The sequence below is a fragment of the Taudactylus pleione genome, unplaced genomic scaffold, assembly GCF_031769625.1.
Source record: "Taudactylus pleione unplaced genomic scaffold, aTauple2 ptg000235l, whole genome shotgun sequence".
Classification (NCBI taxonomy): domain Eukaryota; kingdom Metazoa; phylum Chordata; class Amphibia; order Anura; family Myobatrachidae; genus Taudactylus; species Taudactylus pleione.
This window is the reverse complement of record NW_028284637.1, coordinates 1,626,616-1,640,733: the sequence shown is the minus strand read 5'-3', so window position 1 is coordinate 1,640,733 and position 14,118 is coordinate 1,626,616. Positions and strand designations below refer to the sequence as shown.

At 47.9% G+C, this 14,118-nt stretch overlaps 1 protein-coding gene across 2 annotated transcripts in view; it reads right to left on the bottom strand.

Annotated features, from left to right (window-relative positions):
• LOC148516875 (serine palmitoyltransferase 3-like) overlaps nucleotides 1-14,118 on the bottom strand; it is a 96,595-nt gene that overhangs the window by 61,360 nt on the left and 21,117 nt on the right. For both annotated transcript variants that reach the window (XM_088479449.1, XM_088479450.1), the window contains exon 2: nucleotides 4,967-5,155. In XM_088479449.1, the coding sequence (XP_088335575.1) occupies nucleotides 4,967-5,155 (189 nt within the window). The remainder of the gene's footprint in view (nucleotides 1-4,966; nucleotides 5,156-14,118) is intronic.

The window sequence follows — 14,118 nt, the reverse complement described above, 5'->3', positions numbered from 1 at the left end:
CCTTATCACTTGCTTATCACTCTTCACTCTGTCTCCTAACACTGCTTAGTAAATAGACCCCTCTGTCTCTTTCAGCAATTAGGGCCAGATCAGTTGGTGAGCCAATGCTGCTCTATGCCCGCAGTTCCTGGCTGCCCATTCCTGAAGCTGTTGCTTGTGTTAGCAGCTATCACCTGGCATCCAAATTATCCATGTATTGGCCTGGCCTTTTTGAAAGCAAACTGTACTCTCCGCTCCCTGACCTTGTCCTGCTCTTGTTGACGTTGTTACTGCCTTCACTTGGGCTGGTAGTGTTTGCACTTACACTCCTGGATTACTGCTTAAGCTGTGAGCACAGCACTTGCTTCTATTTCATGTGAAAATTCCCATCTGATTTTCTTTGTGTCACAGAGACTTCTATGTCTGTGACGATATGAATCTGACTCTGGGTCAGACCCGGTCGTTAGATGCAAGCGTTAGCTCTGAATGAGGGCGGCCGCTTGCATCTTGAAGTGCGGCCTCCTGGTCGCTAGCTAAGCTGTGGGTTACCACCCACAGCTTAGCGACCACCAGGGTGATGGTCCCGATGGTCAGGACCATCGCGACCATCATTGCTTGCGACGAGACCCTAAGGTTGGGTCTCGGCACTCGCAAGCCCAAGGGAGCTTCCTGCTCTGATTGAGCAGGAAGCTCCCCACTGACATCATTGCTGATGTCAGTGGAGGCGCCCTCAAACGGCAAGTGTTCCGCCGGGAACGCCTCCGTTTGGCCGGCCACCCCCCCGACCCGCCTTCCAAACGGGGCGAGCTGTCAATCAACATCGACAGCTCGCCCCCTTTGGTGCGAGACCCGGAGCGACGGAGTGGCCATCGCTAGCAGGGTCTCGCGCATGCGCACGTCGGAGCCGGCTCCGATGTGCGCATGCCCAGTGGGCAAACATCGACCCGGTTGCGAGCGCTCAGTGCTTGCGACCGGGTCTCAATGAGGCCCTCTGTTTGTACCTGAGAGATATATAGTATATGCCTGTGAGAATTCACATGTGCATCTGTTTGTATCTGAGAGGCTTACCATACATTTCTGCTTTGGGTCTAAGAGATTTTCCTACCACATACCTATTCTTGTTTTCTACCGGATACACCTCTCCAGCCAAAGGACTCACACCTCAAAGTGTTTGCAAGTTTCATAATTGTTACACTGCACTGGTCTCTCTCTGGTTTGTGACAAACATCACTGATAAAATCATCTGGCTCAAATAGAAGTCCATTGGAGTGTTACCATACTCTACCAGCATATTAAATATTCACAGACAGCGTAGCAGCCAGCCTTTACCTCCTTTTCTTCACTTCTTTTCCTGAGTGTACAGTCTTTACCTCCTCTCCTGAGAATAATCACTTTATCTCCTATTCTTAGAGTTCAGTGTTTAACTCTTTTCCTAAATGTACAGTGTTTACCCCTTCTTCTGGGGGTCTAGCCTTTACCTACAGTACTTTCCTCGGGTCCAGTTTTTACTTCTTTTCCTGAGGCTCCAATCTTTACCTCCTTTTCCTGAGGCTCCAATCTTTACCTCCTTTTCCTGAGGCTCCAGTCTTTACCTCCTTTCCTGAAGGTCCAGTCTTTACCTCCTTTCCTGAAGGTCCAGTCTTTACCTCCTTTCCTGAAGGTCCAGTCTTTACCTCCTTTTCCTGAGGCTCCAGTCTTTACATCCTTTCCTGAAGATCCAGTCATTACCTCCTTTTCTAGCGGTCCAGCCTGTCAGGAATCCACTAGTAGACAGTAAAACAAAACCAGTAGTAGTGAAACAATAGTGCTGTTTTAAACACACATAATGAAAAATAGAAAACAAAAAGCTGCAGCAGGAATGTAATACAACAACTGATTAATCCAGCACATGGCAGAGCATGAACCAAAAATAATGATAAAAGTCATAAAAGTCCTGTTGCACAAAGTAAGCTGGAAATGGTGACAACTGTGTAAGGAGATACAAGCTGTAGTAAAAGGTTTGGGTTTGAAGATCAGGAAATGCAGCAGAATAACGGAGTCCAGAATTATTTTTGCGGTAATTGGTAACACAGAAGGGAAAACCAAATGAGAACTAAAATATTCAAAGATCTCTGGAGTTTGCTTAGGTTTAGGTGTTGCAGATTAAAATGATCATGAAGAGTCACACAGCAGGGAAATCCAAATGAAAACTGGAATATGCCAAAATGTCTGCAGCATGCTTGGGTGTTGCAGAGTACTCACGGATTAGTGAAAATATGATAAGGAGACACACAGCCGGGCAATCCAACTGATGACTGAAATAAATAATCCAGGGACTGGATGAACAAGGCCAGGGTGTAGACAGCCATCAGTTCTCAAAGATTTACAGAGCAGATTGAACAACATCAAACTATGACCAGCATATGTGTGTGAGAGACAGGGTTGCATAGTGCAAACAAATGTTTTGCAGTTAGGCGTTATGGATTTAGCCCCTGGTTTGCATGTTAAAATTAATAACTCAGGAGATCAGACCAGCGTTATGACATAGCCTTTCTTCCTATTATGGGGCTTCTGACATTACTTCTTCTTCCGAGGGTCCAATCTTTACCTCCTTTCCCAGGGTCTTGTCTTTAGCTCCTTTAGTGAGATCTCAGTCTTTTCATGAGAGTTGGTGCTTACCTACTCTTGCAAAGGTCTTTTCCTTTTCTCTGAGGGTTCAGTTTTTATCTCCTTTTCTTATGGTCCAATCATTAGCACCTCTACTAAGGGTACAGTCTTTACTTCCTATGCTGAGAGTCTATGGATCTACACCTTCTTTCCTCTCAGCCGGTACAGTCTTTACTGTGAGTCCTTTCCTGAGGTTCCAGGTTTTATCTCCTTTCCTGAGGATCTTGTCTTTACCTTCTTTTCTTAGTGTCCAATCTTTATCCCGGGGATGCAATTCTTACCTCCTTTCCAGAGGTATCCAAGATGACTGCCTTGCTTAGATTTCTGAGATAACTGCCCTGCCCGGTAGAGGCTGGACTAACCCTAACCCCAGCCTAAATCTAAACTGAACCCTAACCCTAAAATTGGCTAAAATCGTCAACATTCTTTCTGCTGACATTCACAATGTCAGCATTATGTCATGTTGACATCCAGGGCATGATTCAGAGGTGGACACTAATGCCTTGGTGACTGCATGTCTTTATGCAGAGTGACTGTGTCTTTATGCTAATGCTGAAGCTGATGGAATTTGTACAGTGATGCCCACCAGCTGCGGTGCTAATTAGTGGCTCCATCAAACATTGCACCAGCTGTATGGAGGAGCAGAATGTCCACCTGAACATGGCCACCGATATCAGTGAAACTGCAAAGAAGTCACAGTCGCTGACCGCGATACCCCCACGTCTGGCTAGCCACACCCCTGTCATGGTCCAGATATGCAGACAGAAATTCCACCTCTATGCATCCAGATTCGCTCCGCATCCCCCGGCAGCAGCCATCCGTACGCATGCACAGACTGAAAACATCAGCTGCTTGCGTCCGACGTCGTCACTGCGTCCACCTCTGAATCAAGCCCCCTGTCATTGTCAGCATTGTCGACATTTTGCGATTGCAATAGCAATTACGCACACAGTCTCACTGGGATGATATACTAATCCTCTGCGATCGCTATGCCGACGCAGCACTACATAAGGACGCCCACCTCAAATTACACACATCCGTAATACTTAGCAAGGCTGCGAAACCATCGGTAACATTGAGTACCATCGCAGCCTCAAACCCACTTGCACAAGCTCTGACCTTACTCGGGAATTGCTAACCTCGTAGCTGCATACGGCATCGCAGTGACTAATTTATGCGCGCCCCTGCAACAGCGTTCAAACGCACTGACACGCCTGCATTTCGCCGACCACCCCCCATCACCACCCCCAAACAGCACTTCCTGTCAATCACTCTACCATGGGTCTGCGTAGCTACTGTGATCGCAGTCGCAATCGCAGTGGAGTGTGCAGTGTTCGCGCACGTGCACTGCGATGCATAGAATGCAACAATCGGCCGTTTGCGTGCATAATCGCAGTTGCGATCCTTGCTGAATCAGGCCCTATGTCCACATTCTGATTGTTGACATTCAAGCCATGTCAACATTTTGGCGTTGACACCCTGAATGTCGACATTCTGAACCAGATTTTGCTTTAAAGAACTTAAGTAATTTAGGGCCTGATTCAGACCCACTCGCGAGCGGCTGTCCGCTCGCAAGTGGGTCGATGTTATGGACTGAGCATGCGCACGACGGAGGGAGCTCCGTCGTGCGCATGCGCCAGACGCGACGAGCGAAGGAAAGTCCTTCGCTCGTTGTGTCCGATCAAAGGGGGCGTGCTGTCAATGTTGATTGACAGCACGCCCCCTTTGGTGGGCGTGCCGGGGGCGTGCCTCCCTGACGGGGGCGTTCCCACGGGAACGCCTCCCGTCAGAAGCCGGCCCACTGACATCACTAGTGATGTCAGTGGGAGTGATTTTGGCTCTGATAGAGCCAAAATCACTCCGGAGCTTGCGGTTGAAAACCTCAACCGCAGGCTCCGGCTCGCAAATTCGATGGTCGCGATGGTCTCGACCATCGCGACCATCACAATGCACGCTCGTATAGCCTGTGGGTGGTGACACAGCTATACGAGCGTCCAGGAGGACGCTCCATGAAAATGGAGGCCGGCCCTCATTCAGAGCGTGCGCTCTGCTCAGAGCGTACGGCTCTGAATGAGGGCCTTAGTAGTTAGTGAAGCCGATAGCAATGGAGAAACTAATATCAAAATAAGATTCAGGTATTGTCTGTTTCACCTTATTTGAATGATCTATGAAATGGTCTTAGGGTCTCACACACTAGCACTCAGAGAAAATATTAAATATGCTGAAGAAACAGAATGTATAAAAATTCTCATCTGCTCCTTGCAGACGTTTGTCACTAAATGATAGGGAGTTCAGATGCTATACATTTGTGTAATCATACTTGGGCATAAAGTAACCTTACTTTCTGCTCTTTCCTTTCCTCAGCCATGTGGCACTTTTCCAGCCTGCATGCTCTCAGGAAATCCCGTAAGTAACCAAATAAGATGAGAATTCCATAACCAAGGTAGGTGAGCATGGGAATGTACAATGGCGCTTCTTCAAAGGACTCCTTGAACTCCCTCTTGTACAGAGTGCCATTTGCTGCTCCATTCTGCAGAAACAGGAGAAGAATACAGTGTGAGTGATCATCTAATATACTGGTTATAATTGGATATCTAGTTATAACTGACCATGGCCCAACAGTGACATTACTTACAATAGGGAAGCAAGTCATCATGTGAGACTCCTTTTATATGCACACAGGAAGGTCCCTGTTAATGACCTGCAGGACCAAATGACTTACCCATACAGACATTTTGCTGCTCTAGGTCATTTAAAGGGGAATCAGTATGATTTACCGGCAGACAGGATGCCAGCGGTCAGAAGACAGACAGAGGCATCCCGATGTTGAAGATCCCGACAGGGGCAGTTAAGTAGGCTAACCCTCCCCCTCTCCACCCTAACCCTCCCTTGGTGGTGCCTAACCCTAACCTCCCCTCAGTGGTGCCTAACCCTAACCTCTCCACAGTGGCTCCTAAGCCTAATCCCCCCTTCCCGCACCCTAAACTACCCTCCCCTGGTGGTGCCTAACCGTAACCCCCCCTGTCTGCAACCTAACCCTCCCTGGTCGGTGCCTAACCCTAACCCACCCCGGCAGGTCCCTAAACCTAACCCCCCCCATCCCGGGCCTAACCCTAACCCGCATACTAACCTTCGGGACGTCGGTATCTTGATCCCTTTGGGATGCCGGCGTCGGCATTCTGACAGGCATTGGGATTCCAATGTTGATATACTGACGTCTGGCATCCCGTCCGCCGGCATCCTGACTGTATCCCATTTAAAGGGATACCTGTTTCATTTGGTATTGTTGTAAAATTTTAAAAATAAAGTATATCATATTTCCCCAATATCAAGTATATAGCTATTAGGAACATGCATATGTCATAAACTTAGTCAGGTCTGGACAAGTGATAAACAGTATGAAGCAGTCTTGGATGCAATAAGGAGGATTTCCAGTTGCCCAGAAATTCCCCATGTGCTAGAACTGCCAGCTCCTGAAGCAGGCTATGCCATGGGCCACACACTTCCCCATTGCCATAAACAAGGCAGTGCCATAAACAAGGCAGTGCGGGCCACATACAGGTAGAGCACATACCCTGCCCCCAGCACTATCCAGATATGCAGCCCTTGGTTTTATTGTAGTGAACTGTTTCTTGGTCCCTGCATTGAGCATTGACAAAGTGCTAGAACAACGTGTATTTATTAAGTGCTTGCTGCATAATCTTCAATCTGTAGCATGCAGACTGGAACATTGCAACAGTGAGCAGCAGGCGTCTCCTTTCAACTTCAATGACAGGAACTCAGAGTAGAATTATATGTAGATGGATATATATATAATTATATATATATATATAATATATATATATATATATATATATATATATATGCTAGCAGTCCCCTAAATGGCTGCATTCCTATACTGATGCCTCCTCAATAAATAGCGTTCTGACCCCCAACTTTGTGTGTGAGAGAACGTATGTATGTATGTATATATTAGGGGTGAGCGGGTTCGGATTTCTGAAATCCGAACCCCCCCGAGCCCCCCCGATCCGAGTCCGATCCGAGTCAGGCTCGACTTTTCCCGCCTGACTCGGATCTGACATCGAGGCAAAACGTCATCATCCCGCCTTCCGAGTCTCGCGGGTTTTGGATCCTATATAAGGTACCCGCGTCGGCGCCATTTTCTCACTCGGCTGTGGACAGTGAAGAGGGAGGGTGGGAGTTAGTGCTGTGTAGTGTAGTGTAGTGTAGTGCTGCTGTTGTCCACTACTTCAAAGTCCATAGGGGCTGGCTGTGTTGTGCTGTGCTGCTGTTGTTAATAGGGGCTGTGTCCACTACTTCAAAGTCCATAGGGGCTGGCTGGACTGTGTTGTGCAGTCAGTTCTCCATAGGGGCTGTGTCCACTCCAAAGTCCTGTGCAGTGTCCCAGTCCTAAAGGGGTGCTGTAGTGTTGTCCAGGGGGTGCTCTGTCCATCAGGGGTGCTCCCCCCAAGTGCTAAAAAAATAATATATTTTCTGTGTTTGTGAATTGTGTGCGCAGTAGCCGCACGTGCATCAACAAAGTAGTGCCAAGCGTGCGCCTGTGTCATAAGTAAAGGGCCGGCTGGCTTGACCGTTAAGGGTGCTGTAACCCCCGAAAGTACACTCCAGTCCAAACCAAAAAAAAAATTATTTTCTGTGTTTGTGAATTGTGTGCGCAGTAGCCGCACGTGCATCAACAAAGTAGTGCCAAGCGTGCGCCTGTGTCATAAGTAAAGGGCCGGCTGGCTTGACCGTTAAGGGTGCTGTAACCCCCGAAAGTACACTCCAGTCCAAACCAAAAAAAAAATTATTTTCTGTGTTTGTGAATTGTGTGCGCAGTAGCCGCACGTGCATCAACAAAGTAGTGCCAAGCGTGCGCCTGTGTCATAAGTAAAGGGCCGGCTGGCTTGACCGTTAAGGGTGCTGTAACCCCCGAAAGTACACTCCAGTCCAAACCTAAAAAAAAATTATTTTCTGTGTTTGTGAATTGTGTGCGCAGTAGCCGCACGTGCATCAACAAAGTAGTGCCAAGCGTGCGCCTGTGTCATAAGTAAAGGGCCGGCTGGCTTGACCGTTAAAGGGTGCTGTAACCCCCGAAAGTACACTCCAGTCCAAACCAAAAAAAAATTATTTTCTGTGTTTGTGAATTGTGTGCGCAGTAGCCGCACGTGCATCAACAAAGTAGTGCCAAGCGTGCGCCTGTGTCATAAGTAAAGGGCCGGCTGGCTTGACCGTTAAGGGTGCTGTAACCCCCGAAAGTACACTCCAGTCCAAACCTAAAAAAAAAATATTTTCTGTGTTTGTGAATTGTGTGCGCAGTAGCCGCACGTGCATCAACAAAGTAGTGCCAAGAGTGCCCCTGTGTCATAAGTAAAGGGCCGGCTGGCTTGACCGTTAAAGGGTGCTGTAACCCCCGAAAGTACACTCCAGTCCAAACCAAAAAAAAATTATTTTCTGTGTTTGTGAATTGTGTGCGCAGTAGACGCACGTGCATCAACAAAGTAGTGCCAAGCGTGCGCCTGTGTCATAAGTAAAGGGCCGGCTGGCTTGACCGTTAAGGGTGCTGTAACCCCCGAAAGTACACTCCAGTCCAAACCAAAAAAAAAATTATTTTCTGTGTTTGTGAATTGTGTGCGCAGTAGCCGCACGTGCATCAACAAAGTAGTGCCAAGCGTGCGCCTGTGTCATAAGTAAAGGGCCGGCTGGCTTGACCGTTAAAGGGTGCTGTAACCCCTGAAAGTACACTCCAGTCCAAACCAAAAAAAAATTATTTTCTGTGTTTGTGAATTGTGTGCGCAGTAGCCGCACGTGCATCAACAAAGTAGTGTCAAGCGTGCGCCTGTGTCATAAGTAAAGGGCCGGCTGGCTTGACCGTTAAGGGTGCTGTAACCCCCGAAAGTACACTCCAGTCCAAACCAAAAAAAAAATTATTTTCTGTGTTTGTGAATTGTGTGCGCAGTAGCCGCACGTGCATCAACAAAGTAGTGCCAAGCGTGCGCCTGTGTCATAAGTAAAGGGCCGGCTGGCTTGACCGTTAAGGGTGCTGTAACCCCCGAAAGTACACTCCAGTCCAAACCAAAAAAAAATTATTTTCTGTGTTTGTGAATTGTGTGCGCAGTAGCCGCACGTGCATCAACAAAGTAGTGCCAAGCGTGCGCCTGTGTCATAAGTAAAGGGCCGGCTGGCTTGACCGTTAAGGGTGCTGTAACCCCCGAAAGTACACTCCAGTCCAAACCTAAAAAAAAATTATTTTCTGTGTTTGTGAATTGTGTGCGCAGTAGCCGCACGTGCATCAACAAAGTAGTGCCAAGCGTGCGCCTGTGTCATAAGTAAAGGGCCGGCTGGCTTGACCGTTAAAGGGTGCTGTAACCCCCGAAAGTACACTCCAGTCCAAACCAAAAAAAAATTATTTTCTGTGTTTGTGAATTGTGTGCGCAGTAGCCGCACGTGCATCAACAAAGTAGTGCCAAGCGTGCGCCTGTGTCATAAGTAAAGGGCCGGCTGGCTTGACCGTTAAGGGTGCTGTAACCCCCGAAAGTACACTCCAGTCCAAACCAAAAAAAAATTATTTTCTGTGTTTGTGAATTGTGTGCGCAGTAGCCGCACGTGCATCAACAAAGTAGTGCCAAGCGTGCGCCTGTGTCATAAGTAAAGGGCCGGCTGGCTTGACCGTTAAAGGGTGCTGTAACCCCCAAAGTACACTCCAGTCCAAACCAAAAAAAAATTATTTTCTGTGTTTGTGAATTGTGTGCGCAGTAGCCGCACGTGCATCAACAAAGTAGTGCCAAGAGTGCGCCTGTGTCATAAGTAAAGGGCCGGCTGGCTTGACCGTTAAAGGGTGCTGTAACCCACAAAGTACACTCCAGTCCGAACCAAAAAAAAATTTATTTTCTGTGTTTAGCCGCACGTATATATCAAATCGATATAACATAAATGGAGGACCAAACTTTCTCCGATAAAAATAAAATAGAGAAAGATCAAGAACCACTTCCTCCTAGTGCTGAAGCTGCTGCCACTAGTCATGACATAGACGATAACATGCCATCAACGTCGTCTGCCAAGGCCGATGCCCAATGTCATAGTAGAGGGCACATACAATCCCAAATGGCAAAGTTCAGGAAAATGACCTTGAAAAAGACATTTAAATCAGCTGAAGAGAAACGTAAACTTGCCAATATGCCATTTACGACACGGAGTGGCAAGGAACGGCTAAGGTCGATCCCTAGTATGTTCATGACTAGTGGTTCAGCTTCACATGACGATGGAAGCACTCCTCCCACTAAAAAAATCAAAAGAGTTAAGCTGGCAAAAGCACAGCGAAGAACTGTGCTTTCTAAGAAGATATCACAAATCCCCAAAGAGAGTCCAAGTGTGGTGGTGGTTGCGATGCCTGACCTTCCCAGCACTGGACGGGAAGAGGTGGCTCTTTCCACCATTTGCACGCCCCCTGCAAGTGCTGAAAGGAGCACCCACAGTCCACTTGCTGATATGCAAATTGAAGATGTCACTGTTGAAGTACAACAGGATGAGGATACTGGTGTAGCTGGCGCTGAGGAGGAAGTTGGCGAGGAGGATTCTGATGGTGATGTGGTTTGTTTAAATCAGGCTCCGGGGGAGACAGTTGTTGTCCGTGGGATGAAAAAGCCCATCACGGTCATGCCTGGGCAGAAGACCAAACATTCCACCTCTTTGGTCTGGCAATATTTCTATCCAAATCCAGACAACAACTGTCTTGCCATATGTACCATATGTAAAGGTGAAATAAGTAGGGGTAGGGACGTCAACCACCTAGGAACATCCTCCCTTATACGGCACCTGCAGCGCGTTCATAAAAAGTTACTGTCAAGTTCAGAAACTTTGGCTCAGACCGTAAGCAGTCCAGGGACACCTAAATCCCGTTGTCCTGTTGTATCCAAGCGCCTGCAAACCACACCGTCAACTCCCTCCTCGTCAATTTCCTCCTTAGTCAGGATCGGAAGTAGTCCTGCAGGCCATATCACTGGCATGACTGACTCTCCTATCCGGGATTCCTCCGGAGGATCCTGCATTGCTACGCCTACTGCTGCCGCTGCTGCTGTTGCTGCTGCTGGGAGTCGTTCATCATCCCAGAGAGGAAGTAGGAACACCACTACTTTTACTAAACAATTGACCCTCCAACAGTCCTTAGCGAGGAGGATGAAGTACGACAGCAGTCATCCTGAAGCAAAACGTATAACTGAGGCCTTGACTGCTATGTTGGTGTTAGACGTGCGTCCGGTATCCGCCATTAGTGCAGTGGGATTTAGACAATTGATGGAGGTAGTGTGTCCCCGGTTCCAAATCCCGTCTAGATTCCACTTCACTAGGCAGGCGATACCGAGACTGTACAGAAACGTCAGAAAAAGTGTCCTCAGTGTCCTGAAAAATGCCGTTGTACACAATGTCCACTTAACCACGGACATGTGGACAAGTGGAACAGGGCAGACTAAGGACTATATGACTGTGACAGCCCACTGGGTAGATGTATCACCTTACGCAGCAACAGCAGCAGCGTCACCAGTAGCAGCATCTCAGAAACGCCAGCTCGTTACAAGGCAGGCTACGCTGTGTATCACCGGTTTCAGTAAGAGGCACACCGCCGACAACCTCTTAGAGAAACTGAGGGAAATCATCGCCCAGTGGCTTACCCCACTTAGACTCTCCTGGGGATTTGTGATATCTGACAACGCCACCAATATTGTGCGGGCATTACATCTGGGCAAATTCCAGCACGTCCCATGTTTTGCTCACACAATAAACTTGGTGGTGCAGAATTTTCTGAAAAGCGACAGGGGCGTGCAGGAGACGCTTTGGGTGGCCCGAAAAATTTCTGGCCACTTTCGCCATTCAGCGACTGCGTGCCGAAGACTGGAGCGCCAGCAAACACTCTTGAACCTGCCCCGCCATCACCTGAAGCAAGAGGTTGTGACGCGGTGGAACTCAACCCTCTATATGCTTCAGAGGATGGAGGAGCAGCAAAAGGCCATACAAGCCTATACATCCACCTATGACATAGGCAAAGGAGGGGGTATGCACCTGACTCAAGCGCAGTGGAGAATGATTTCCGTGTTGTGCAAGGTTCTTCAGCCCTTCGAACTTGCCACACGTGAAGTCAGTTCAGACACTGCCAGCTTGAGTCAGGTCATTCCCCTCATCAGGCTTTTGCAGAAGCAGCTGGAGAAAGTGAAGGAGGAGCTAAGACGGAGCGATTCCGCTCGGCATGTGGGACTTGTGGATGAAGCCCTTCATTCGCTTTGCCAGGATTCCAGGGTGGTCAATCTGTTGAAATCAGACCACTACATTTTGGCCACCGTGCTCGATCCTAGGTTTAAAGCCTATGTGGTGTCTCTCTTTCCGGCCGACACAAGCCTGCAGAGGTGCAAAGACCTGCTGGTGAACACACTGTCAGCTGAAGCGGAACGTGACACGTCAACGGCTCCTTCTTCATTTTCTCCCGCAACTGGGGCTGCCAGGAAAAAACTTAGGTATCCTAAGCAACCCGCTGGCGGTGATGCAGGGCAGGCAGGACCAAGTTTGGACATCTGGTCCGGACTGAAGGACCTGGCAACAATTTCTGACATGTCTACTGTCACTGCATATGATACTGTCACCATTGACAGAATGGTGGAGGATTACATCGGTGACAGCATCCAAGTAGGCATGTCAGACAGTCCATACCTGTACTGGCAGGAAAAAGAGGCAATTTGGAGGCCCCTGTACAAACTGGCTCTATTTTACCTGAGTTGCCCCCCCTCCAGTGTGTACTCCGAAAGAGTGTTTAGTGCAGCCGGGAACCTTGTCAGCGAAAGGCGTAGGAGGTTGCTTCCACAGAATGTGGAGAAGATGATGTTCATCAAAATGAATTATCAGCTCTTCCAGGGAGACCAGCCTCCAGAAGGTACAGAGGGACCTGTGGTGGTGGATTCAAGTGGGGACGAGTTAATACTTTGTGAGGATGAGGATGTACACACTGAAGAGGGTGAGGAATCGGTGGATGAGGAGGATGAGGATGACATCTTGCCTCCGTAGAGCCAGTTTGTGCAGGGACACATTAATTGCCAGCTTGTTTTGTGGGGGCCCAAACGAACCAATAATTTCAGCCACAGTTGTGTGGCAGACCCTGGCGCTGAAATGATTGATTTGTTAAAGTGTGCATGTCCTGTTTATACAACATAAGGGTGGGTGGGAGGGCCCAAGGACAATTCCATCTTGCACCTCTTTTTTTCTTTGCATTATGTACAGTTTGGGGCCTAGTTTTTCTAACTGCCATCCTGCCTGCCACTGCAGTGTCACTCCTAGATGGGTCACGTGTTTGTGCCGCCCACTCGTGTCGCTTAGCATAGTCATCCAGCTACCTCGGTGCAACCTTTTGGACATAAAAACACTATTGTGAGGTGTGAGGTGTTCAGAATAGACTGGAAATGAGTGGAAATTAAGGTTATTGAGGTTAATAATAGCATAGGAGCAGAAAAACCTACAAATTCTGTGATTTTAGCTGTTTTTATGCTTTTTTTCAAAAAAATACAGATCCAAAACACAAAACCCAGAACCCAAAACACGGAAGGGTGGTTTTGGCAAAACCAATCCAGATCCAAAACACGAAGAAAGATCCAGATCCAAAACCAAAACACAAAACACGAAAAGTGGCCGGTGCACACCCCTAGTATATATGTATGTACAGTATGTGCATAGCTCTCTCTACCCTATGAATGTGTCTCATTCCCTCTGTTTCTCCTTCAATGTTTCCAGCATAGTGGCAAATACAAGCAAGTGGCCCCAACCTTTGTACCAGCAATTTGTGATGGAAATATGAAAAAACTCTGTAGGCGTGGTTTGTCTGATGTGGGTGTGGATGTGGTTGTTGGCACGTTATTGCCATCCACTTTCTCTCTCTAGTACATCTACCCCTGTATGTTTAATCCTGGGTCATTTTCATGTCATGATCTCTCTGCTATTATTAATATTGATTCATTTTCTGAATGTATAATTTTCTGCCAGTGTTTCCCCACAATTGCAGTTAGTAGATTGTGTAATGTGTTTAATGCTATACATGAACATGATACAGCTGAATTGTTGGTTTCTCACATATTTACTAAATATGTAGACATAACAGTTGTACTGTGTGGGACACCTGTCTGGATTAGTTACAGGCAGCAGTCGCAGCAAGATTTTGGACGCAAAGTGATTGACAGTTATTGTGCATTTATGGGCGGTAACAGTGGATGGAGTGGTGGTTAGTTAAACGCGGGTATGTCACGAGCGTTTGAGCGTTTCATGGGTGTCTCGCTACCAGCGGCTGCGTAGGGTTGCTTAGGAGATTGATGGCGTGATCAATGTGCGACCGATGGTGCCTCTTTGCACACAAGCTGCGGATCAGCATATATTCGCAGTACCACTGTGTACAAAGACGCAGCCGCAAATGAAAAAGCGTCCATCTCTGAATCAGGCCCACTGACTGCACAATGGATGTGGCTG